Here is a 27,097-nt window from a genome sequence, read left to right as displayed (position 1 = left end):
CCTGGAGTATTGTGTACAGTTTTTGATCTCCTAAATTGAGGAAGGACATTCTTGCTATTGAGGGGGTGCAGCGAAGGTTCACCAGACTGATTCCCGGGATGGCGGGACTGACCTATCAAGAAAGACTGGATCAACTGGGCTTGTATTCACTGGAGTTCAGAAGAATGAGAGGGGACCTCATCGAAACGTTTAAAATTCTGATGGGTTCAGACAGGTTAGATGCAAGAAGAATGTTCCCAATGTTGGGGAAGTCCAGAACCAGGGGTCACAGTCTAAGGATAAGGGGTAAGCCATTTAGGACCGAGATGAGGAGAAACTTCTTCACCCAGAGAGTGGTGAACCTGTGGAATTCTCTACCACAGAAAGTTGTTGAGGCCAATTCACTAAATATATTCAAAAAGGAGTTAGATGAAGTCCTTACTACTCGGGGGATCAAGGGGTATGGCGAGAAAGCAGGAATGGGGTACTGAAGTTTCATGTTCAGCCATGAACTCATTGAATGACAGTGCAGGCTAGAAGGGCTGAATGGCCTAATCCTGCACCTATTTTGTATGTTTCTATATCATCGATATTTTTGGAAAGCTTTTCCCATCAATTGAGCAAGTCCCAGTTAAAGCAAGTACTGGGTCTTTTCTTTATTGGTGATTGGGCATAGTGCATAGTTCTCTACCATTAATTTGCTTCAGGTCCAGTCAAGGGAGTGAAGGGTTATGGGGAGCGGGCAGGGAAGTGGAGCTGAGCCCAAGATCAGATCAGCCATGATCGTATTAAATGGCGGAGCAGGCTCGAGGGGCCAAATGACCTACTCCTGCTCCTATTTCTTATGTTCTTATATTACATTCAACCAAAAATCTTGACATTGACGATGTGAAGAAGAATTCCAACAGAAAACTATTTATTGGGACTGGAACTGATGGAGAAGCTATTTTCATTTTGGCCACAAGTAATGTGTTGTAACCTGCTCAATAATCTCCAAAGCATTATTTGTGGTCATAAGAACATAAGAATTAGGAACAGGAATAAGCCATCTAGCCCCTCGAGCCTGCTCCGCCATTCAACAAGATCATGGCTGATCTGGCCGTGTACTCAGCTCCACTTACCTGCCCGCTCCCCGTAACCCTTAATTCCCTTATTGGTTAAAAATCTATCTATCTATCTGTGATTTGAATACATTCAATGAGCTAGCCTCAACTGCTTCCTTGGGCGGAGAATTCCACAGATTCACAACCCTCTGGGAGAAGAAATTCCTTCTCAACTCGGTTTTAAATTGGCTCCCCCCGTATTTTGAGGCTGTGCCCCCCTCGTTCTAGTCTCCCCGCCCAGTGGAAACAACCTCTCTGCCTCTATCTTGTCTATCCCTTTCATTATTTTAAATGTTTCTATAAGATCACCCCTTATCCTTCTGAACGGCAACGAGTAAAGACCCAGTCTACTCAATCTATCATCCTAAGGTAACCCCCTCACCTCTGGAATCAGCCTAGTGAATCGTCTCTGTACCTCCTCCAAAGCTAGTATATCCTTCCTTAAGAAAGGTAACCAAAACTGCACGCAGTACTCCAGGTGCGACCTCACCAATACCCTATAAAGTTGCAGCAGGACCTCCCTGCTTTTGTACTCCATCCCTCTCGCAATGAAGGCCAACATTCCATTCGCCTTCCTGATTACCTGCTGCACCTAAAGAGTTTCATGCACAAGGATCCAAAAAGAGTTTCATGCACAAGGACCCCCAAGTCCCTCTGCACTGCAGCATGTTGTAATTTCTCCCCATTCAAATAATATTCCCTTTTACTTTTTTTTACTTTTTTCTTCCCACAAAATAAGTTGAGCAAAAAGTGTGAAAATGCCTTGACCTAGTGGTACTGGGAAACTTGTTGGAGCTGTTCAAACTACATTTTCTTGTTGCACTTTATTTGTTCTGTCTTTGTGTATAAAACTTTGTTTTAAAACAAAGCAGTTTACAAAGTTCATCTTCCATAAACAAAACATGACTGTTTAATGGTGAATGGATGTGACCTCAATTGCCAGTCATCTGATGTGCCCCTTTGTTTCATATATTATTTCGATGAGTCAAAAGATTATATCCCATGCTCGTGAAGTAAAATGCCAATGGCAGCTCTTGTAGTCTTGCTGTCATGAACGCCAGAGCATACGGGAAAGTAAGAAGGACTAAAATAAATGTTCAAAGCTATTTTCTCTCACACAAATGGCACAATTTACTGCAATTACACATGCAAACTGTTAATTTTGATATGACACATAAGTCACTGAAAATAATTATTTACAAGTGTGCTCTTGAAATTGCTGTTTAGTCAACTGAGCGAAGCATGGGCCTGTAATTTGCGGCCCCTATGGACGCGTACGAAGTGCATACGCAGCCATAAGGGCCACGCAAGTTCTGGGGTTTCATGCGCGCGATCTGTCAAGATTGACGGAGCCAACGCATCCCCAGGAAAGGAGCATCTGCGGGCGGAGAGTTGGGCTATTTGCTCAAGGAATGCCCGTGAATTTCTTACGGCTGGTAAAAGCAGGTGTAAGACCTAATTTTATCAGTGTATTAAGAGTTTGGAAAAAAAATATTTTAATGTTTTTTTAATCATTTAAACATTAAATAACCTGTACAATAAGGTACGGTTATTTTTAGCCCCTATAAAACTTTTAAATTTATTTTTCAAAACATTAAATGTTGGTTTTAAATATTTAAACAACCAGCATTTTAATTAATTTTAAATATGTAATTTTTAAAAATTGTATGTATACATGTATTTTTTTGGGTATTCCCATTCATGTTTATGGGTATTCTGTACATACGGGATCCCCATAAGTATGAATGGGGATCCCCTTCTTTCATTCGTTGGGCTGACCCACATGATTCCAGGGCGCTTGCGAACCTCATGTGCCCTTGAGATTCGTGGCTCTCTGCCCGGGGAGGCCCAGGACTGTGAATCTCCGTGCCTTCCAGACCATCAAGTACGCGGGCATTTTATTTGCAGATCGGGGGCATTTCCCCGCAGGAAGCCTCCGACTGCAACTGTTTCTACACCTCAAAGAGTGTGTGTGTATATGTGTACATCTGTATCTTTGAATTCACTTTACAATCCGTGATCATACATAATTTAAAACTATAGTGTTGCAGATGCAAGATAACTGTATATCCCAAGAAAAATAATGTAAATTAAACAGCAGTCCCCAAAATGTATGAGTTGGGCAATTAAACTATTAGGAACCAGAAATTTCAAGAAAATAAAAGTGAAGAACCCTGACAAAATAGGTAATTGCTGATGTAGGTTGCAATTGAGATTAGATTTGCAAAATGGACCTAAGAGATGAGTATTGAGAAAGAGACCAGGTACAATATTACAATAGTTACAGAAGAACTTAGAACTCTAAAAGATAAACTGAAGAAGATAAAATAGTAAATTTAAATTTTTGTCAGGTATTCAGCAGAAGATAATTTACTATCTAATTTTTTAGATGGTTTTGAAGTCAGTGTGACAGAAGTACTTGACAAGTTAAAAGTATTTAAAACAAACAATTCCCCATGGCCAAGATGGCGCATATTAAAAGAACATAAGAAATAGGGACAGGAGTAGGCCATACGGCCCCTTGAGTCTGCTCTGCCATTCCATAAGATCATGGCTGATCTGATCATGGACTCAGCTCCTCTTCCCCGCCTGCTCCCCATAACCCCTTATCGTTTAAGAAGCTGTCTATTTCTGTCTTAAATGTATTTAATGTCCCAGCTTCCACAGCTCTCTGAGGCAGCCAATTCCCCAGATTTACAACCCTCTGAGAGAAGAAATTCTTCCTCATCTCTGTTTTAAATGGGCAGCCCCTTATTCTAAGATCATGTCCTCTAGTTCTAGTCTCCCCCATCAGTGGAAACATCGTCTCTGCATTTACCTTGTTAAGCCCCCTCATAATCTTATACGTTTCGATAAGATCACTTCATTCTTTTGAATTCCAATGAGTAGAGAGGCCCAACCTACTCAACCTCTCCTCATAAGTCAACCCCCTCATCCCCGGAATCAACCTAGTGAACCTTCTCTGAACTGCCTCCAAAGCAAGCATATCCTTTCGTAAATATGGAAACCAAAACTGCACGCAGTATTCCAGGTGTGGCCTCACCAATACCTTGTATAGCTGTAGCAAGACTTCCCTGCTTTTATACTCCATCCCCTTTGCAATAAAGGTCAAGATACCATTGGCCTTCCTGATCACTTGCTGTATCTGCATAATATCCTTTTGCATTTCATGCACAAGTACCCCCAGGTCCCGCTGTACTGCGGCACTTTGCAATCTTTCTCTATTTAAATAATAACTTGCTCTTTGATTTTTTTCTGCCAAATTGCATGACCTCACACTTTCCAACATTATATTCTAAGATAAGGGTTCTAAATAAGACGATGGAGGGAATTGGCCAATTGTAAAGAAAACATTGAAACTAATTGCAGTTTCCCATGATGGTAAGCAAGCAAATATACCTGTATTTCTAAAACAGAATCAAGCAATGGCACTCTCAGAAGCTTGTTGTCAATTAGATACTATTGTATTAATAGGCTGAGGAAATATTGGTATAGTAATATGAGTCAGCCAGCATTGGTTTAGAAGATATGATTCTTCCCAAGAAATTTCATGTAAAATAGATAGTGGAACTTCCAATGACGTATCTTATTTGAACTTTTAGAATGCTTTTGACACCGTTCCATATAAAAGACTCCTAATTAAACTAAAATCCATTAAAATCCAGAGTAGGATATAGATAATTTATTTTCTCAGGAAAAGAAGTGTATTTATATGAAACATAATGACAGATTGGATGCTGGTGTTGAGTGGGGTTCCATCGGAGTTAGCGCTGGCACCCATGTTCTAATCTAAATTCATGCGCTGGGTATTGACTCTAATACAATTTTGTCACATTTGCTGACAGCAGTAAAACAGGAAGAGCAATAGAATTGAGAGAGTTTGGCAGAAGTATCTTTTAGTACATGTATTGGTTTTACAATGGAGCAAACGAACAATTTTAAATGGTCCGGATTTTGCGGTCAGCGACAAAGTGATGGATTCGCCGCTAACCTCAAAGAAAGCTGCCCACAAACTTTTAGCGGGCTGTGTGTCGTTGATTTCCCCTTGTCCAACATGATTGTCCAAACATGATTGTCCGACATGATTGTCCGACATGATTGTCCGACATGATTGTCCGACATGATTGTCCGACATGATTGTCCGACATGATTGTCCGACATGATTGTCCGACATGATTGTCCGACATGATTGTCCGACATGATTGTCCGACATGATTGTCCGACATGATTGTCCGACATGATTGTCCGACATGATTGTCCAACATGACTTCCATCTGGCAACATCTTTATGACATTTGTGATGTTTAGCAATGATGTCATCAAGCAGGCTGAGCAGCCAATCACATTGAAGAATTCTCACAGACAGCAAACCAGGAAGTTTTTATTCATTAAGTTTATAAAAAGCAAAATATATATTGGGAAATACACACAGAATTAAGGTAGAAGGTGAAATATGATAAACTTTAATAAAAAATAAAGTTTATTTTATATTTTTAAGTTTAAAAAAATCTACAGAATTTTTATCATGGAATGGACGTACTTGACGCTCCACAATAGAAAATTAGTTTTTCAGGGTCAGAGAGGTTGTTGAGCATTAATTGACTCAGTAATTGATATGTGTCAGCTGTGGCTCAGTTGGTAGCACTCTCGCCTCTGAGTCAGAAGGTTGTGAGTTCAAGTCCCACTCCAGGGACTTGAATACAAAAATCTCAGCTAACACCCCAGTGCAGAACTGAGGAAGCGCTGCACTGTTGGAGGTGACGTCTTTCGGATCAAACGTTAAACCGAGACCCCATCTGCTCTCTCAACTGGACATAAAAGATCCCATGGCACTATTTCGAAGAAGAGCCAGGGAGTTATCTCCGGTGTCCTGGCCAATATTTTTCCCTCAATCAACTTAACAAAACAGATTATCTGGTCATTATCACAATGTTGTTTGTGGGAGGTTGCTACGTGCAAATTGGCTGCTGCATTCCCTACATTACAACCGTGACTATACTCCAAAAGTACTTCATTGGCTGTAAAATGCTTTGCGACGTCTGGTGGTCGTGAAAGGAGCTATATAAATCCGAGTCTTTACACAATTTAAAAACTCAGTTGCACTTTATTCAAAAAGGCTTAACATTTTCATGGGTTTTTACAGCAAGAATTGTGTGTAAAAAGTTGATCATGTTAAATCAGTGATTTCTAACCGAAATTGCCCGGAATTTGTGGTCAGCGGCGAAGCAAAGCCATTACCACTGGCCCTGAAGAAAGCTACCCACAAAGATCGTGCGCTTTTTGTGGTGAGAAGTTTGCCTTTTTCGACGCGTAATTGATTTTAGTGGTCAATCCCTACTGCGATCTGCTGTGATGTCAACAATCTGTCTAAGTAACCAATCACAATGCAGAATTCTCACAGGCGGGGAAACAGGAAATGAAAAGCTGCTTTTATCCCCACTTTTTAAAAAAAAATGTTAGAGACCAAAACAAGATTGGGGCTCTCGCGTGGAGGAAAGGTAATCTTGAAAAAAATACGAACAAACTTTCAAAAAATATATATATTTTTTTTTAAGTTCCTTAAAAATATAAATTTTTATCATAATGGAGAAATTTGGCACTCCACAAAATGAAAATAGATTTTCAGGGCCATATTGTTTGTTTAGCAGTTAATATGTTGTTAAAACTCCAGTTCCACCTAATCTAACCAGGTCTAACATTTAATGGGGTATTTAACAGCAATTATTACCATGAAAAAGACCAAGTTTTTGTCATTTTCACTGATTGGAGGCTATGGGAGAGGGGACACAGCACAGCCACTGAAGAAGCAGTAAATGACTGACCGCAACTTCAAAAATATGCCAGAAATAAGACTTGCGTATTATGTTCAAAATCCAGTTCGATGTTATAATGAGAGAACCAGGGTGTTGCTGGATGAATGAGCTTTAGTGCAGTGAAACTGCCTTTTGTAGGTCTTTACTTTGACTATTTATTGATGAGAAGATAACAATGTGAATTGTAAATATTGGAATTTTAGCTCATTGTACCCAAGAATTGTGAGTTTTGAAAGTACAATGTTGAATGCATAGCACTAGTAAATGCAATCATTTGCTGTATTGCATTTCTTCAGGTTACAAATCACAATGCAGAATACATGGTGCCGTAATTTGCGGCCCCTACGGGTGCGTACGCAGGTTCCGGGTTTAGGCATGTGAAACACTTGCGCTCTGCCAATAATCATTTTAACAGATTGCACGCATTCCCGGCAAAAGGGCCTCCCGGGCAGAGAGTTGGACTGTTTGCCCAGCGAATGTCCATGAAATTCTTATGTCTGGTAAAAGCAGAAAACTTGCTTTTACCAGCGTAAGACTTGTTGATGGAAAGAAAAATAAATGTTTTTCAACAATTCATATATTTTAAAAACCTGTAAAATAAGCTAAGTTTATTTTTAGACCCTTTAAAATATGTTTTAAATTTTTTTAATTACATTTTTGTTTTAAATATTTAACTAAATGCCATTTTGATTTTAAATGTGATTTAAAAAAAATTATTTTAAGTGTACGTGTATTTTTGGGGGTATTCCCAGTCATACGTATGGGCTTTCTGTACATATGGAATCCCGATAAGTATGAAAGGGGATCTCCCTTCTTTCATTCATTGGGCTGGCCCATGTGATCCCAGGGACACTTGCGAAACCGCATGTGTCCCTGGAATATGTGAGCCTCTACCCGCAGATACCGAGAGAGGTTCAAGAGCGCAAGTGTCCGAACTTCCGGGACCATCTGATAAATGCGTAAATTTCTTTGCAGGTCGGTAGCATCTGCTCGTGGGAAGCCTGCAACCGCAATTTCAGGCCCATGGTATTTTGAGCAGGTATATAATATCAGTGAGTTATAACCAGAAGAAACACAATAAATTTAAAGATGTTTTAGCTAGCTGTGTTCATCGGGATCAAAAGTTAAAAGGGAACAAAATCTGTTCCCGTTACATTGTTACTCGATTCGTCCTCGATCATCTAGGATGGAAATCCAATCCATTTTGTTCCCCTCTGTTATCTTTGAACCTATTGATTTCACAATTACATAATATTGATCAGAGAATACATGACAACAGAAGTAGGACGGGTTTCCAATGCTGAAAGTATGTAGATATTTTGTGGTAATTAAATATTTTGCACCGGCATAGTTAAATAACAGTAGGAAAGAAATGTAGAATAAATGTGTGTATGTATGTAATGTGTTCTTGAAGCAAGATGAAAATACAAACTTTTTCCTAAAACGATGAACATAAAATGGGAGGTTAAACACTAGGTTTGACAATATTACATATCAATGTTCAAAGATTATTAAACATTACTTGGTAGCAATTATATCAGCCTAAAATAACTGATTCAAAGTTCATTACTTAATATGGTATAACAACATAGAGCAATATACTGTGGGTGCCACAAGTATATTAAAAGTTTGTTTTAAATATAATGTACTTTTTTGTCCAAAATTTTGCAGTCATTATCTAACTCATGCTCTTGGGCAAATTGCAATTGTCAGGTACTATTTATATTTTGTAAAAATATTTATGTACAATTTATGTCTTTAGATCAAATTAAAAGTATATTCAGAAGGTCATAATATTGTAATTATGTATTGAACATGTGTGGTAACCAGGTTGGTCAATTTTTTTTAAATTTCAAAGCAGCATGAATGTGTTCATGTAGACGTCAAATAGTCTGTAAACTGTGTACAGATTCAGTCGTCTTGGTTATTCCTTGCCACTGGACCAAGACCTACCTCTGTCAAGCCTGTGTGATGGCTGGTGTGCAATGGCCACCACATGTTTTTTTTTTAAATCCACGCACAGGCATCTTCCACTCTTCAACATATCTTTCGGGACCTGGAATATTAGGTCCTTCATTGAAACACCTGTGAACTCATCCCTTTTTGGCGTGGAAGCAAGTCATCCTCGATACGAGGGACCGCCTAAGAAGATGATTCTTGTCAGTAATATTTAGGCATGTTTTAGTAAATAGCAGCACCTGGTGGACAAAACGTTTACTGTGAGGGGGAAACAAATTAGGTTTTCCTCCTATGCTATTCAAAAGTAAGAAGGAAATGTATAAAACAGTTTGCATTATTTCAATCTAAAATTTCAAGTCAATGTCACTGAAGGGTCAACCGCTACAAAAAATATTTAAATTTGGGCAACTTATAAAACAAATGATCCCGTCATTTAAAAAAAAATGGTGCGATATTGCAAAACATGTAATTGGAATGTCTATTAAAAGCTGTTTACTGTGTAAAAGTGATGTTACCCAGCAGCACCAGACTGATGAGCTATAAAATTCACTTGGTTCAGTTAATTGTTGCTATTTCCATGTGTTCGACTTTTTAAAATAGATTGATCTTTCATTGCATTATACAAGGGGAGTCGAGACCAAGTGTACTCTTGAGGTGAAGCCGGGGTGAGGATAATTGAACCAGAGCTCAGAGTTATTTTGGTTCCCATTTTTAAAAGTCATACATCAGCTATGTTCCCGTTAAGCTGCGCGGCACTTGGCTGCGCAGTGCTCTGAAGGTCCCACACAGGCTGCTTGCCGGCTTCACAATGGGGAAAACCATGCATCCGTGGAAACTTGAATGGGCGGCGCACCCAAAAAAAAATTAAAGGGAACATTGCACATCAGTCCTTTTTTTATATTTTCCATTACAAATTCCGATTTCCACATTTATAATGGGAAATAATATGATTACAGGACTTTTTTCTTTACCTCCACAAACATTGATGTTGCTTTTTTGATTTTCCACTGTCGTACATCACACACTTTTTTGAAGAGTATGCAAGTGGCCTTTTTGCAGGTTCTTGCCACTGATGCTCTTAATATGGCAGCAAGGGAATGCAATTCAGTAACTCAAGTGATTTAGCTGTCAGCTTTTCCGACTTTTGCTATGGAGAAAGACATTGCTTTATCAGAAACTTAGTGTGTGGGAAATCATATGTAAACCTGCATTGTTTTACTTGGCACACATTTGGGATTGCCAGCACACTGTTGTAATTTTATTTATTTCAAGTTCTCATCTGTTTTTCAAAAAAACACTTTAATGCAGTTATATTTTAATTATGCTGTGTTTTTAAAGAATAACTGCTAGACTGACAGATCAAGATGGACAAAAGTGCTCAGCACAAAACTCCCTCAAAATTGGCAATACTTTACAGACTCACCCCAACAGGCTACATGACGGTGTAAAGAAGGAAAGTTGGTGCAGTCAAGATCCTCTTTTGAGGTACTGGTTTAAATGCATTGTGGTGGCAACGTACGAGATTTGCATTGGAATTAACCTATGCTACAATATAGTACCTGTACTGTTTTATATCGTCAGTACCTACAAACATTTATAAAGTTATCCCTTTGGATGATTTTTTGTTTATTTATACAAGATTGTTCCAATGCCTCCTGTTTCTTACTCATTGCTGATTTTCTTACCCAAAAAGTTTCATCTCGACATGCAGTAAAAATGAAAGATATCAGATGGGAATGCTTAAAATGGTTTCCGTGTAGTTAAATAGAAGTTATCTTCCTACAGTGATAATTCTCTTTCACCCCTTTCAACCCCTTCAAAATTTTACTAAAGTTGTCATGCTTACCTTGAAGTCTGATGTTTTTGTAACATACTGTGGTCTTAATCTGTATCTTTTTACACCAGTGCTTTTCAATATTTTCAACGTTGGGCCTCCTCAAAAATATTAATACAGTTTGGGGGTTCTTTGATCAAACTTCTGAAAGACAGAATCTATTACCCAAAATAAATACCGCTATCATTACAGAATTGTTTTTATTGGTATTCAAAAATTGTATACTCAAATCAAAAATTACAAAAAAAAAACCCCGAAATCTGATGTTTTCGGGAATGGGATTCCTTTGGGGACCCCTTAAATCTAAGTACTCCAGTTTGTAAAGTCATGCTTCATACAAAATTGAACACCCGATCAGTTAGTAACCCAATGTATATGATTACTAGCCATAGATTCAGTGGTCACCTGAGACCCCAGGGGTGAAAGGAGGGGAAAGCAGCAAAGAATTCTTAGAATGTCTGATTTACTGTACAAAGCAAGAGGGGACTGGTTTAAGGACTGATTTGTTGCATGGTATCAGGGTGTTCTACAAGTGGTATATCTGATACGATGATTGGAAAGAACCCGGGGTGAGGAAGAGACAGATAGATTGTAAAAGTTAGATTTGAAGATGAGGATAAAGTCTAAGAGAAGAATTACTGGGGTAATCAAAGATATGGAAAAAACTGGGTGAGTTTTGAGTTCATTCATGAGATCTACACTGATTTTAGACAAAAACCCAAGTAATTATTTTGCTGCCGCATGCTTTATGGGAAGGTGCTCAGGTTGTTGGCATCTTCCTGGTATGACATGCAAATACTTCCTAAATCAGAGGTCCTCGGACTTGCACTTTGTAGCAAAGTCTGCAGGGAGCTAGCATTTTCCTTGATGGGGAGCAATTCATGAAGTTTGTAAGCTGTTAAAGGGAAGGTGCATTAAGCAAAATATGTGTACTATCCTCACATTTCTGTTTTGAACAAACGACAGTAGGAAAAAACAAAGCAAGCTAACCACGCAATTGTACTGGGACACACTAATTGGAATGCAAGGGTGGCCCAAGATATGTATGTATCTTCTGTGAGAGGAGTTGAGATGTCAGACCAGAAGATACAACAGGAGGTTTCTGATGAAGTGGAGCAAGGCCTCGGAGGACAAGAGCGGGGACCTTAAAGTTGGTGGGGTACAAACATGACGAGGATAGGAATTTGTGGAACTTGGTGTGTGAGAGGACATGAGTGACAGTTCTTGATTTTTCAGCCTCTCTCCTCTATTCCTTCTTTCTTGGTGGAACTATTCTGAATATTTTCTTAGAAAAATAAAGAAATTTTTTCGTGTATAATTTGGAAATTTTCTTTTTGTATCAGAGGACAGATTGGATTTTAGAAATTCTTGTTGAACCTTGTATTAGAAGTCTTTTGGGGTTAGAATTAAAGGTCACATGTGTAATGGGAGATAATGTGGTTTGTTAAATAAGTTTTCCAATGGGACGGACCCAACAAGTTTGCTAACACTTTGTATGCTGAATGAACCTTAATTGAATGTAGGTTTTGACAAATCACCCATTTCGTGGGTAAAAAAATTTTTCTGCCTTGGAAGGTTTGTTTGTATTTATTCAGATTGTTGGCCTTTATTCCAAGAAGATTTGAGTATAAGAGTAAAGGCGTCTTACTGCAATTATATAAGGCCCTAGTGAGACTGCACCTGGAGTATTGTGCACAGTTTTGGTCTCCTTACCGAAGGAAGGATATACTTGCCATAGAGAGAGTGCAACAAAGGTTCACCAGACTGATTCCTGGGATGGGAGGATTGTCCTATGAGGAGAGATTGAGTAGACTAAACCTATATTCTCTAGAGTTTAGAAGAATGGGAGGTGTTCTCATTGAAATATACAAAATATTCTTACAGGGCTTGACAGGGTAGATGCAGGGAGGATGTTCCCTCTGGCTGGTGAATCTCGAGCCAGGGGTCACAATCTCAGAATAAGGGATGGGCCATTTAGGACTGAGATGAGGAGAAATTTCTTCACTGAGGGTGGTGATTCTTTGGAATTCTGTACCCCAGAGGGCTGTGGAGGCTCAGTCGTTGAGTATATTCAAAATAGATTTTTGGATTTTAAGGGAGCCATGGGATATGGGGATAGTGCAGGAAAGTGGAGTTGAGATCTTACTGAATGGTGGAGAAGGCTCGAGGGGCCCAATGGTCTACTCCTGCTCCTCTTTCTTACATTTATTTGTTATGTCTGTCTGCATGCTGGATACATTTCAAATTATCTTAATTTTTATTTTTTTAGAACAATGGATACAATAATATTACAGAAGTTGTGGCCACAATTTTATTAATCGTCCAAGATGATTCCTCATGTATAATTATTTTTGATGAAGGTTTGTCTAGGTCAATAGTTAACTGGATTGGCAACAAATCTGCCTCTTAATACTCTTGTGCTGTCTACTTTGTGGGAGGAAAAGGCAAATTCAAGGTGCAAGATGTTTTAAAAGTAATAACATAAGAAATAAAAACAGGAGTATGCCAAGGGGGTAAGTGATTGGCTGGTGATTGGTGAGTAGTTTTTCTTTTTTCTCTTACATAACAGTGAGTAAACTTTAGCATTGTTGTTGCTTATCAAAGGGTTAAGTCATGGCAGGACAGCTCGGTCACGTGTTATGCTCTTCCTGTACCATGTGGGAACTCGGGGACGACACCAGTGTTCCTGACGACTACATGTGCGGGAAGTGTATCCGCATCCAGCTCCTGACAGACCGCGTTGCGGAGTTGGAGCTGAGGGTGGATTCACTCTGGAGCATCCATGATGCTGAGAATGACGTGAGTAGCACGTGTAGCGAGTTGGTCGTATCGCAGGGAAAGGGTCCACAGCCAGATAGGGAATGGAAGACCAGCAGGAAGAGCAGTGCAAGGAAGGTAGTGCAGGGGTCCCCTGTGGTCATCCCCCTGCAAAACAGATACACTGCTTTGGGTACTGTTGGGGGGGCTGACTCATCAGGGGAGGGCAGCAGCAGCCAAGTTCATGGCACCGTGGCTGGCTCTGTTGCACAGGAGGGCAGGAAAAAGAGTGGGAGAGCGATAGTGATAGGGGATTCAATTGTAAGGGGAATAGATAGGAGTTTCTGCGGCTGCAACCGAGACTCCAGGATGGTATGTTGCCTCCCTGGTGCAAGGGTCAAGGATGTCTCGGAGCGGGTGCAGGACATTCTAAAAAGGGAGGGAAAACAGCCAGTTGTCGTGGTGCACATTGGTACCAACGACATAGGTAAAAAAAGGGATGAGGTCCTACGAAACGAATTTAAGGAGCTAGGAGCTAAATTTAAAAAGTAGGACCTCAAAAGTAGTAATCTCGGGATTGCTACCAGTGCCACGTGCTAGTCAGAGTAGGAATCGCAGGATAGCGCAGATGAATACGTGGCTTGAGCAGTGGTGCAGCAGGGAGGGATTCAAATTCCTGGGGCATTGGAACCGGTTCTGGGGGAGGTGGGACCAGTACAAACCGGACGGTCTGCACCTGGGCAGGACCGGAACCAATGTCCTAGGGGGAATGTTTGCTAGTGCTGTTGGGGAGGAGTTAAACTAATATGGCAGGGGGATGGGAACCAATGCAGGGAGACAGAGGGAAACAAAAAGGAGACAAAAGCAAAAGACAGAAAGGAGATGAGGAAAAGTGGAGGGCAGAGAAACCCAAGGCAAAGAACAAAAAGGGCCACTGTACAGCAAAATTCTAAAAGGACAAAGGGTGTGAAAAAAACAAGCCTGAAGGCTTTGTGTCTTAATGCACGGAGTATCTGTAATAAGGTGGATGAATTAACTCTGCAAATAGATGTTAACAAATATGATGTGATTGGGATTACAGAGATGTGGCTCCAGGATGATCAGGGCTGGGAACTCAACATTCAGGGGTATTCAACATTCAGGAAGGATAGAATAAAAAGAAAAGGAGGTGGGGTAGCATTGCTGGTTAAGGAGGAAATTAATGCAATAGTTAGGAAGGACATTAGCTTGGATGATGTGGAATCTATACGGGTAGAGCTGCAGAACACCAAAGGGCAAAAAACGTTAGTGGGAGTTGTGTACAGACCTCCAAACAGTAGTAGTGATGTTGGGGAGGGCATCAAACAGGAAATTAGGGGTGCATGCAATAAAGGTGCAGCAGTTATAATGGGTGACTTTAATATGCACATAGATTGGGCTAACCAAACTGGAAGCAATACGGTGGAGGAGGATTTCCTGGAGTGCATAAGGGATGGTTTTCTAGACCAATATGTCGAGGAACCAACTAGGAGGGAGGCCATCTTAGACTGGGTGTTGTGTAATGAGAGAGGATTAATTAGCAATCTCGTTGTGTGAGGCCCCTTGGGGAAGAGTGACCATAATATGGTGGAATTCTGCATTAGGATGGAGAATGAAACAGTTAATTCAGAGACCATGGTCCAGAAGTTAAAGAAGGGTAACTTTGAAGGTATGAGGCGTGAATTGGCTAGGATAGATTGGCGAATGATTCTGAAGGGGTTGACTGTGGATGGGCAATGGCAGACATTTAGTGACCGCATGGATGAACTACAACAATTGTACATTCCTGTCTGGCGTAAAAATAAAAAAGGGAAGGTGGCTCAACTGTGGCTATCAAGGGAAATCAGGGATAGTATTAAAGCCAAGGAAGTGACATACAAATTGGCCAGAAATAGCAGCGAACCCGGGGACTGGGAGAAATTTAGAACTCAGCAGAGGAGGACAAAGGGTTTGATTAGGGCAGGGAAAATGGAGTACGAGAAGAAGCTTGCAGGGAACATTAAGACGGATTGCAAAAGTTTCTATCGATATGTAAAGAGAATAAAGGTTAGTAAAGACAAACGTAGGTCCCCTGCAGTCAGAATCAAGAAGTCATAACGGGGAACAAAGAAATGGCGGACCAATTGAACAAGTACTTTGGTTCGGTATTCACTAAGGAGGACACAAACAACCTTCCGGATGTAAAAGGGGTCAGAGGGTCTAGTAAGGAGGAGGAACTGAGGGAAATCCTTATTAGTCGAGAAATTGTGTTGGGGAAATTGATGGGATTGAAGGCTGATAAATCCCCAGGGCCTGATGGACTGCATCCCAGAGTACTTAAGGAGGTGGCCTTGGAAATAGCAGATGCATTGACAGTTATTTTCCAACATTCCATTGACTCTGGATCAGTTCCTATCGAGTGGAGGGTAGCCAATGTAACCCCACTTTTTAAAAGGAGGGAGAGAGAAAACAGGGAATTATAGACCGGTCAGCCTGACATCGGTAGTGGGTAAAGTGATGGAATCAATTATTAAGGATGTCACAGCAGCGCATTTGGAAAGAGGTGACATGATAGGTCCAAGTCAGCATGGATGTGTGAAAGGGAAATCATGCTTGACAAATCTTCTGGAATTTTTTGAGGATGTTTCCAGTAGAGTGGACAAGGGAGAACCAGTTGATGTGGTATATTTGGACTTTCAGAAGACTTTCGACAAAGTCCCACACAAGAGACTAATGTGCAAAGTTAAAGCACATGGGATTGGGGGTAGTGTGCTGACATGGATTGAGAACTGGTTATCAGACAGGAAGCAAAGAGCAGGAGTAAATGGGTACTTTTCAGAATGGCAGGCAGTGACTAGTGCGGTACCGCAAGGTTCTGCGCTGGGGATCCAGCTGTTTACACTGTACATTAATGATTTAGACGAGGGGATTAAATGTAGTATCTCCAAATTTGCGGATGACACTAAGTTGGGTGGCAGTGTGAGCTGCGAGGAGGATGCTGTGAGGCTGCAGAGCGACTTGGATAGGTTTGGTGAGTGGGCAAATGCATGGCAGATGAAGTATAATGTGGATAAATGTGAGGTTATCCACTTTGGTGGTAAAAACAGAGAGACAGACTATTATCTGAATGGTGACAGATTAGGAAAAGGGGAGGTGCAACGAGACCTGGTTGTCATGGTACATCAGTCATTGAAGGTTGGCATGCAGGTACAGCAGGCGGTTAAGAAAGCAAATGGCATGTTGGCCTTCATAGCGAGGGGATTTGAGTACAGGGCCTTGGTGAGGCCACACCTGGAGTATTGTGTACAGTTTTGGTCTCCTAACCTGAGGAAGGACATTCTTGCTATTGAGGGAGTGCAGCAAAAAGGTTCACCAGACTGATTCCCGGGATGGCGGGACTGACCTATCAAGAAAGACTGGATCAACTGGGCTTGTATTCACTGGAGTTCAGAAGAATGAGAGGGGACCTCATGGAAACGTTTAAAATTCTGATGGGTTCAGACAGGTTAGATGCAGGAAGAATGTTCCCAATGTTGGGGAAGTCCAGAACCAGGGGTCACAGTCTAAGGATAAGGGGTAAGCCATTTAGGACCGAGATGAGGAGAAACTTCTTCACCCAGAGAGTGGTGAACCTGTGGAATTCTCTGCCCCAGAAAGTTGTTGAGGCCAATTCACTAAATATATTCAAAAGGGAGTTCGATGAAGTCCTTACTACTAGGGGGATCAAGGGGTATGGCGAGAAAGCAGGAATGGGGTACTGAAGTTGCATGATCAGCCATGATCTTATTGAATGGTGGTGCAGGTTCGAAGAGCCGAAATGGCCTATTCCTGCACCTATTTTCTATATTTCTATGTTTCTATATGGACCCTCGAGCCTGCTCCGCCATTCAATAAGATCATGGCTGATCTGATCATGGACTCGGCTCCACTTCCCCGCCCGCTCCCCATAACCCCTTATCCCCTTATTGCTCAAAAATCTGTCTATCTCCGCCTTAACTATATTCAATGACGCAGCCTCCACAGCTCTCTTGGGTAGAGAATTCCCTAGATTTACAACCCTCAGAAGAAATTCCTCCATCTCAGTTTTAAATGGGCAGCCCCTTATTCTGAAACTATGTCCCCAAGTTTTACTTTCCCCTATGAGTGGAAATATCCTCTCTGCATCCACCTTGTTGAACCCCCTCATTATCTTTTATGTTTCGATAAGATCACCTCTCATTCTTCTGAACTCCAATGAGTAGAGGCTCAACCTATCTACATAACACGTGTTATGCTCCTCCTGTACTATGTGGGAAGTCAGGAACACTTCCGGTGTCCCTGACGACTACATGTGCGGGAAGTGTGTCCGCCTCCAGCTCCTGACTGACCGCGTTGCGGAGCTGGAGCTGCGGGTGGATTCACTCTGGAGCATGCACGATGCTGAGAATGACGTGAATAGCACGTTTAGTAAGTTGGTCTTACCACAGGTAAAGGGTCCACAGCCAGATAGGGAATGGAAGACCAACAGGAAGAGTAGTGCAGGGAAAGTTGTTGAGGCCAATTCACTAAATATATTCAAAAAGGAGTTAGATGAGGTCCTTACTACTAGGGGGATCAAGGGGTATGGCGAGAAAGCAGGAATGGGGTACTGAAGTTGAATGTTCAGCCATGAACTCATTGAATGGCGGTGCAGGCTAGAAGGGCCGAATGGCCTACTCCTGCACCTATTTTCTATGTTTCTATGGCAGAAGCAAAAGATACAAAGGAGAATAGTAAAAGTGGAGGGCAGAGAAACCCAAGGCAAAAAGGGCCACATTACAGCAAGATTCAAAAGGGGCAAAGTGTGTTAAAAAGACAAGCCTGAAGGCTCTGTGCCTCAATGCAAGTATTATTCGGAATAAGGTAGATGAATTAACTGCGCAGATAGCAGTTAACGGATATGATGTGATTGGCATTTCTGAGACATGGCTCCACGGTGACCAAGGCTGGATACTCAACATCCAAGGGTATTCAGCATTTAGGAAGGATAGACAGAAAGGAAAAGGAGGTGGGGTGGCGTTGCTGGTTCAAGAGGAAATCAATGCAATTGTAAGGAAGGACATTAGCCTGGATGATGTGGAATCAGTATGGGTGGAGCTGCAGAATTCCAAAGGGCAGAAAACGCTGGTGGGAGTTGTGTATAGACCACCAAATAGTAGTAGTGAGGTTGGGGACAGCATCAAACAAGAAATAAAAGATGTGTGCAATAAAGGTACAGCAGTAATCATGGGCGACTTTAATCTACATATAAATTGGGCTAACCAACCTGGTAGCAATGCGGTGGAGGCGGATTTCCTGGAATGTATTAGGGATGGTTTTCTTGACCAATATGTCGAGGAACCAACCAGGGAGCTGGCCATCCTCGACTGGGTGATGTGTAATGCGAAGGGACTAATTAGCAATCTTGTTGTTTGGGGGAAAAGTGACCATAATATGGTAGAATTCCTTATTAAGATGGAGAGTGACAGTTAATTCGGAAACTCGGGTCCTGAACTTAAGGAAAGGTAACTTCGACGGTATGAGGTGTGAATTGTCTCGAATAGACTGGCAGATGATACTCAAAGGGTTGACAGCGGATAAGGAATAGCAAACATTTAAAGATCACATGGATGAACTTCAGCAATTGTACATCCCTGTCTGGAGTAAAAATAAAACTGGGAAGGTGGCTCAACCATGGCTAACAAGGGAAATTAAGGATAGTGTTAAAACCAAGGAAGAGGCATATAAATTGGCGCGAAAAAGCAACAAACCTGAGGACTGGGAGAAATTTAGAATTCAGCAGAGGAGGACAAAGGGTTTAATTAGATGGGGGGAAATAGAGTATAAGAGTAAGCTTGCAGGGAACATAAAAACTGACTGCAAAAGCTTCTATAGATACGTGAAGAGAAAAAGATTAGTGAAGACTAATGTAGGTCCCTTACAATCAGAATCAGGGGAAATCATAATGGGGAACAAAGAAATGGCAGACCAATTGAACCAATACTTCGGTTCTGTCTTCACAAAGGAAGATACAAATAACCTTCCGAATGTACTAGGGGACAGTGGGTCTAGTGAGAATGAGGAACTGAAAGATATCCTTATTAGGCGGGAAATTGTGTTAGGGAAATTGATGGGATTAAAGGCCGATAGATCCCCGGGTCTTGATAGTCTGCATCCCAGTGAAGGAAGTGGCCCTGGAAATAGTGGATGCATTGGTGATCATTTTCCAACAATCTATCAACTCTGGATCAGTTCCTATGGACTGGAGGGTAGCTAATGCAACGCCACTTTTTAAAAAAGGAGGGAGAGAGAAAGCGGGTAATTATAGACCGGTTAGCCTGACATCGGTAGTGGGAAAAATGTTGGAATCAATTATTAAGGATGAAATAGCAGCCCATTTGGAAAGCAGTGACAGGATCGGACCGAGTCAGCATGGATTTATGAAAGGGAAATCATGCTTGACGAATCTTCTGGAATTTTTTGAGGATGTAACTTGTAGAGTGGACAAGGGAGAACCTGTGGTTATGGTGTATTTGGACTTTCAAAAGGCTTTTGACAAGGTCCCGCACAAGAGATTAGTGTACAAAATCAAAGCTCATGGTATTGGGGGTAATGTACTGACACGGATAGAGAACTGGTTGGCAGAGAGTCAGGATAAACGGGTCCTTTTCAGAATGGCAGGCAGTTACTAGTGGGGTGCCGCAGGGCTCAGTGCTGGGACCCCAACTTTTTACAATATACATTAATGATTTGGATGAAGGAATAGAGTGTAATATCTCCAAGTTTGCGGGTGACACTAAACTGGGTGGTGGTGTGAGCTGTGAGGAGGACGCTAAGAGGCTGCAGGGTGACTTGGACAGATTAGGTGAGTGGGCAAATACATGGCAGATGCAGTGTAATGTGGATAAATGTGAGGTTATCCATTTTGGGGGAAAAAACACGAAGGCAGAATATTTTCTGAATGGCGGTAGACTAGAAAAAGAGGAGGTGCAACGAGACCTGGGTGTCATGGTTCATCAGTCAATGAAAGTGGGCATGCAGGTACAGCAGGCGGTAAAGAAGGCAAATGGTATTTTGGCCTCCATAGTGAGGGGATTTGAATATAGGAGCAGGGAGGTCTTACTGCAATTGTACAGGGCCATAGTGAGGCCTCACCTGGAATATTGTGTTCAGTTTTGGTCTCCTAATCTGAGGAAGGACGTTCTTGCTATTGAGGGCGTGCAGCGAAGGTTCACCAGACTGATTCCAGGGATGGCTGGTCTGTCATATGAGGAGAGACTGGATTTACTGGGCCTTTATTCACTGGAGTTTAGAAGGATGCGAGGGGATCTCATAGAAACATATAAGATTCTGACGGGACTGGACAGGTTAGATGCGGGAAGAATGTTCTCGATGTTGGGGAAGCCCAGAACCAGGGGACATAGTCTAAGGATAAGGGGTAGGCCATTTAGGACTGAGATGAGGGGAAACTTCTTCGCTCAGAGAGTTGTTAACCTGTGGAATTCCCTGCCGCAGAGAGTTGTTGATGCCAGTTCATTGGATATATTCAAGAGGGAGTTAGATATGGCCCTTACGGTTAAGGGGATCAAGGGTTATGGAGAGAAAGCAGGAAAGGGGTACTGAAGGAATGATCAGCCATGATCTTATTGATAGTGGTGCAGGCTCGAAGGGCCGAATGGCCTACTTCACCTATTTTCTATGTTTCTATAAGTCAAGCCGCCCCACTCATCTCCAGAATCAACCTAGTGAACCTTCTCTGAACAGCCTCCAATGCCTGTATGTCCTTAAATACGGAGACCAAAACTGTTTGCAGTATTCTAGGTGTGGCCTCACCAATACCCTGTACAGTTGTACCAGGACACCTCTGCTTTTATATTCTATCCCCCTTGCAATAACGGCCAACATTCCATTTGCCTTCCTGGTTACTTGCTGTATCTGCATACTAACTTTGTGTTTCATGCACAAGGACCCCAAGTCCCTCTGTACTGCAACACTTTGCAATTTTTCCATTTAAATTATAATTTGCTTTTCTATTTTTTTCTGCCATAGTGGGTAACTTCACATTTTCCCACATTATACTCCATCTGCCAAATCTTTGCCCACTCATTTAGCCCGTCTATATCCTTTTGCAGATTTCTTGTGTCCTACTTACAATTTGCTTTCCCACCCATCTTTGTATCATCAGAAAACTTGGCTACATTACACTCTGTCCCTTCATCCACGTCATTAATATAGATTGTAAATAGTTGAGGACACAGCACTGATCCCTGCGGCATCCCACTAGTCACTGTTTGCCAACCAGAAAATGACTCATTTTTCCAGACTCTCTTTTCTGTTCATTAGCCAATCCTCTATCCATTCTAATATATTACCCCCAATCCTGTGAGCTTATATCTTATGCAGTAATCTTTATGTGGCACCTTATCGAATGCCTTCTGGAAATCCAACTATACCACATCCACTGGTTCCCCTTTATCCACCCTGCTCGTTACATCCTCAAAGAATTCCAGCAAATTTGTCAAACATGATTTCTCTTTCATAAAACCATGCTTGGGAGCATATCAGTCAACATTCTTTGCTGAGACACTACTGCATGAAAAAAAGGAAGAACTTAGATTTATAGTGTGCCTGTCACATCCTCTGGATATTCCAAAGCACTTTACATTGGAAAGTGTAATCCTATTTATCAGCACCTTACAGTTCAGGAAAATGTATCAAAAATGCTTCACACAAGTTGCCTTTTGAATGTGTCACTGTTATGTAGGCAAATACAGCAGCAAGATTCTGAAAATATTAATGAAATAAATGATCAATCTGTTTTTGGTAGTGTTGAGGGAAGGTTATGGGTCATTGTTCCACATTTTCATTTCTTACCATCCTTCCAGGCCAGTGGAAAAAACTCCCTGCTGGTCTTTGGAAATTGCCATGGGATCTTAAACATCTAACTGTCCAAATAGATGGGTCTCGGTTTTGCAATCTTTTTGAATGGCGGAGCAGGCTCGAGGGGCTAGATGGCCTACTCCTGTTCCTAATTCTTATGTTCTTGTGTTCTTATGACACTCACTTAGTAATGCACTAGTGTGGCAACCTAGATTATAGAGGGTCTGAAATAGGGCTTGAAGCCACAACCTTCTAACTTAGAGACACTACTAACTTAGCTAAGGTAACACCTTAACAAAAAATCAACATAAAAGTAAAGCTGTCACCAAAAATGCATTGTTTTCCTAATCCTTGAAAATCACAGGAATTATAGCATAGAAGGAATTGAGTGATCACGCCTGTACCAACTGAATTTATCTATTCTAATGCTATTTTACTGCCTTTTCTCTAGTTCATTTTTTGCTTTTTTGAAATGCCTAGCCAGTTTAATTTGAAGTGAAATGTATAGTCTTTATCACAATAGCCGAATGTAAAAAAAATTCCATGTCTTAATAGAATCAAAAAAGCATAACACAGGAGGCTATTCGGCCCATATTGCCTCTTTGAAAGAGCAGTAGTGCTTAGTCCCACGTCCCTGCTTTTTGCCCGTAATCCTGTAAGTTCCTCATCCTCAAATACTTGTACAACTCCCTTTTAAAAATTATTTATGGAATTGGCTTCCACCACATTTTCATGAGTGAAAAAAATTCCTGAGTGAAAAAAATTCTCCTCATCTCCCCTCTAGATCTTTTACCAATGATTTTAAATCTTTTACCTCTGGTTATTGACTCTCTGGCCAGAGTGAATAGTTTTTCTCTATCTACACTATCAAAACCTCTCGTCATCTTGAAACCCTCTATTCGGTCACCTCTTAAACTTTTCCGTTCCACGGAGAACAGTCCTAACTTTTCCAACCGCTCCTCATAACTGAGGTCCTTCATCCCTGGTAATATCCTGGTAAACCTCCTCTCCCCTTTCTAAGGCCTTTACATCTTTCCTAAAGTGTAGTGCCCAGAATTGTCCACAATAGTCCAGCTGAGGCCTAACCAGTAATTTATAAATTTCAAGCACGATCTCTTTAGCTTTTATATTCTATGCCTCTTATTTATAAACCCAAATAACCCATATGCATTTAATCATCTTATCAACTTGGCATGCCACTTTTAAGAATTTGTGGATATGGACACCAAGGTCCACAAATGCTTATCTGCATTTTTCAGAATCATGCCATTTATAGTATACTGTCTTTTCATATTCCTCCCAAAGTGCATCACTTCACACTCTGCATTCAACTCCATCTGCCATTCTGTCTGCGTCATTCTGAAGCTTATAACTATCCTCATCATTATCTACAATTTTGCCAAGTTTTGTATCATCTGCAAAATAGTCCTCTGGGGGCGGGGAGGGGGATGGGGGACTCTGAATTTCCCCTTTGTTCTACTGCTGCTGATCCATCTATGCCCTATTGTTGCCGGTTCCCCAACCAGTGGTAACAATTCTTCACTATTTATACTCTAAATATGTTTTGCAATTTTTAAAAGCTCAATTGGTTAACCTCCCCTGCCCACACCCATGCACACTTAACCTTCCCTGTTCCAGTTCGGGAAACTACTAATTTTCAGAACCTGTATAACTCCTAACTATTTGTTCCCGGAATCTATCTAGTGAATCTTGGCCATAGTCTTTCCACAGCTCTAGTGTCCTTCCTGAAAATGTGTTTTTTTGAAATGGGAATTATTCAAGAAAATATGGGAGCCATTATTTGAAAATGTGTAAATGGCTGACTCCTGAGTAACCGATCATGAACAAAAACAATATTGCATATGTGTGTATTTTTGCAATTTAAGTTTTGTCCAGCTCCGATAAGCAAGTTAAAAGATAATGGAAGTTGATGGAGATTAATTGGTGAAATGTGTGTACAGATTCGACCTCCGAAATCCAGAAACCTCTGGACCAAGGCCATTCCAGATTTCGGAATTTTCAGGATTTTGGAATGTTTTTCCGACATCTGGAAATATCCGGGCCGAGGTTCGGGTATTTCTGGATTTCGGAACCTTTCGGCCGGCCATATTCTGGGCAAAAAAAAACGCCCGAGAAAAACCTGCGTTGCAGCCCCAAGGACTGCGGTAGGTATGAAGATCTGCAAAAAAGGTAAGTTATAGTTTTTATTTTTTAATTCTTTTGCAGTGATTAGATAGTTAAGTGTCTTGTGAATGTTTTGTGATTTTTTTGTTTTGTTTTGTTTTTTGCAGTTTATTTTGGTGCGTGTGTCGTGGTGAGGGGGGGGGGATTATTTACTGTTGCGGAAAAAAAACTATTTGGCTCAGCGGTGACCCATAGTTAGGTCGAAAAAAACTGCCCGGGAAAAACCAGCGTTGCAGCCATTGGGACAGCGGTAAGTATGAAGACCTGCAAAAAGGATAAGTTTTTATTTTTTAATTATTTTTCAGCGATTCAATGGTGAAGTGTCTTGTAAATGTTTTGTGATTCTTTTTTTATTGTTTGTTTTTTGCAATTTTTTCTGTATGTTTTCCCCCTCCCAAGGCCCAACTCACAGCGGTAATCGGCCCCGGAGTAAAGTTGGCTCGGACCGACCGCAGTTTTCGCTGATTTTTACCGTTGGGCCTTTAAAATATAGCGGAGTGATTAGCGGTATTTTTGGCGCAAAATTCCAAAAAAATACCGCTATCGCCATTTAAAAAAAATGTTCGGATTTCGGAACATTTTCTGGATTTCAGACGACCCCTCTACGGATCAGCGCGATGTCCAGATTTCGGAACATTGCGGAGTTTGGAACTCCAGATTTGGGAGGTCGAACCTGTATACGTTTTTGTATGTATGCCATTCCAAGGAACAAAGCAGTAGCTCTTGGTTGTTGGGCTAGTTTATTCCACCCTATTCTGACGATATTTTGTGGAAGAAATAAATATGAATTTAATTGGTTTTATTTACATTCAAGTGTTTTTTCTATAAAGTATATTTAGCTTTGAATTACAGTAACATGCCTTCAATAACTTTATAAATTCTGTACAGTATGTACTACCTCAAAATTGCCACAAGATGGCAGAAGTTGTCTACTTAGAATTTTTCTTTTGCTCTTTCTTATTGGATATTATGATTTTAAAATTTGTTTATTCGTCTGCATTGTTAAATATATTCTAACAAAAGAGGGATAAAAACAAGCTCTGAAGTTTTGACCTTTTTTCCAGACAGGATAATAATATAGATTCCACATCTTCCTATAAAAAGTACAATGAACAAGAGGCACCCAAACTGAAACAGGGTAAGTTAAATTGGCATTGGAATGCTGCATTTATTTTTTTTAATTCTTCTTATGGCACTTGTGTGTATCCTTTTTAAAAGTTATGGGGACTTGAGTTAATATTTTGCCATAATTAAAAATAAGATCAAGGAAACTATTTTACCTTTGCCTAAAGTTTGCTTTCTTGATTTCCTTAATTTTTATTTCTTTCAAAATGGATGTAATCTGATAACAGAATAATAAATCTTTAATAATTTGTTACAGTAATCAAAATTGGGCTGATAGGTCAACTGTTATTTGGATATACACAAAATGGCAATTCCAATGAGAGATATTTCTGGTTTCAAAAACTGTATGGAACTTAAATGGGTTAATGAACACAAGAGGGTGCCATTTTACCGGTCTTTCTTAAGCATTGTACCCTTTGCATAAGTTATGTCGTAGATTCCATTCCAGTGATTTCTTCTGATTCCTGATTTTTTTTTTTCATTATAAACTGTAATTTGTGGAACCGTGACAAATTAAGAGTTAAGCAATTTTGAATTGGTTAATCCTATACAAAAATAATAAAAGGAATTTTCCTGTGCACATTTAAATAGGAGTAAGATAAAATATGCACCCCTTGTATCCAGAAACCCAAGTGAACTTCTGTTGGAAAAAGCAGGAGATGATATACTTGCCAATCATCAGTGTTTATGCTGATTAATATTTTAGAAATCTGGATAAGGTGTCAGGATTTGCTCAAAAGTCATTGTGGACTGGCCCCACTCGCCGCCTTGTCATTCCTACAAGAGTCCTGCCACTACTGGAAGGGATTCTGGCTGCTTTACACTACAGAGGAATGCTTGCTAGGACAGGAGTTTCCACTTATGCTATGCTGCAGCCAGCATCCCTTCCATTAGCCGCAAAATTCTGGTAGAGATAGTGCTGAGGGGACTAGCAGGAGGAAATGGATTGCAATGAACGAGAAAGGGATAAGAAGGGGAATGGATGGCAAGATAGTGGAGACATGATGGTAATGAAGAGATGAGGGAAGGAAAATGGATAAGAACTGGTTTGAACTTGGGAGTGGGAAGCGGGTATGTGGGAGTTGAGGAAAGAAAGAGCAGAGAGCCAGCGTGACTGGGAAGTGTAAAAGAAGTGTCAGCTTGAATAGGGTGTGGCGTGGGGAGGAGGAGAGTACCTGTTTTTGGGGAGAAGTGTGCCAGGTTTATTTGCGGGTGGGGAAGAGGGAGAAGGAGATTAGCCTGAAGAGGGGGTTGAAGAAGATTGCGAGGTAGAATTGGGGAAAGATACGCATGCCAAGTTGTATCGAGAGGGAGTACTAGAAGAGTTCCAGTACAAACTGAGAGATTCGGAATGTAAACTGGAGCACAGAAGGATTGATATATTGGAGAATGACTCTTGAAGGAATGACTTTTGGGGAAGTGATATTGTTGGCCTGTTTTTCTCATTAAAAAATAATTCTATTTATATA

The 27,097-nt window shown here is 40.9% G+C and overlaps 1 protein-coding gene across 4 annotated transcripts in view; it reads left to right on the top strand.

Moving 5' to 3' along the window:
- Positions 1-27,097, top strand: part of LOC139264538 (caspase activity and apoptosis inhibitor 1) — a 49,865-nt gene that overhangs the window by 13,411 nt on the left and 9,357 nt on the right. For 2 of the 4 annotated variants that reach the window (XM_070881166.1, XM_070881156.1), the window contains exons 5-6: positions 10,193-10,339; positions 25,568-25,641. In XM_070881166.1, the coding sequence (XP_070737267.1) occupies positions 10,193-10,339; positions 25,568-25,641 (221 nt within the window). The remainder of the gene's footprint in view (positions 1-10,192; positions 10,340-25,567; positions 25,642-27,097) is intronic. The other 2 variants (XM_070881185.1, XM_070881174.1) reach the window with 1 other exon arrangement.

This window comes from Pristiophorus japonicus, chromosome 1 (genome assembly GCF_044704955.1).
Source record: "Pristiophorus japonicus isolate sPriJap1 chromosome 1, sPriJap1.hap1, whole genome shotgun sequence".
NCBI lineage: Eukaryota > Metazoa > Chordata > Chondrichthyes > Pristiophoridae > Pristiophorus > Pristiophorus japonicus.
Note: the sequence above shows the minus strand (reverse complement) of the source record. Positions and strands in the feature narration are given on the sequence as shown.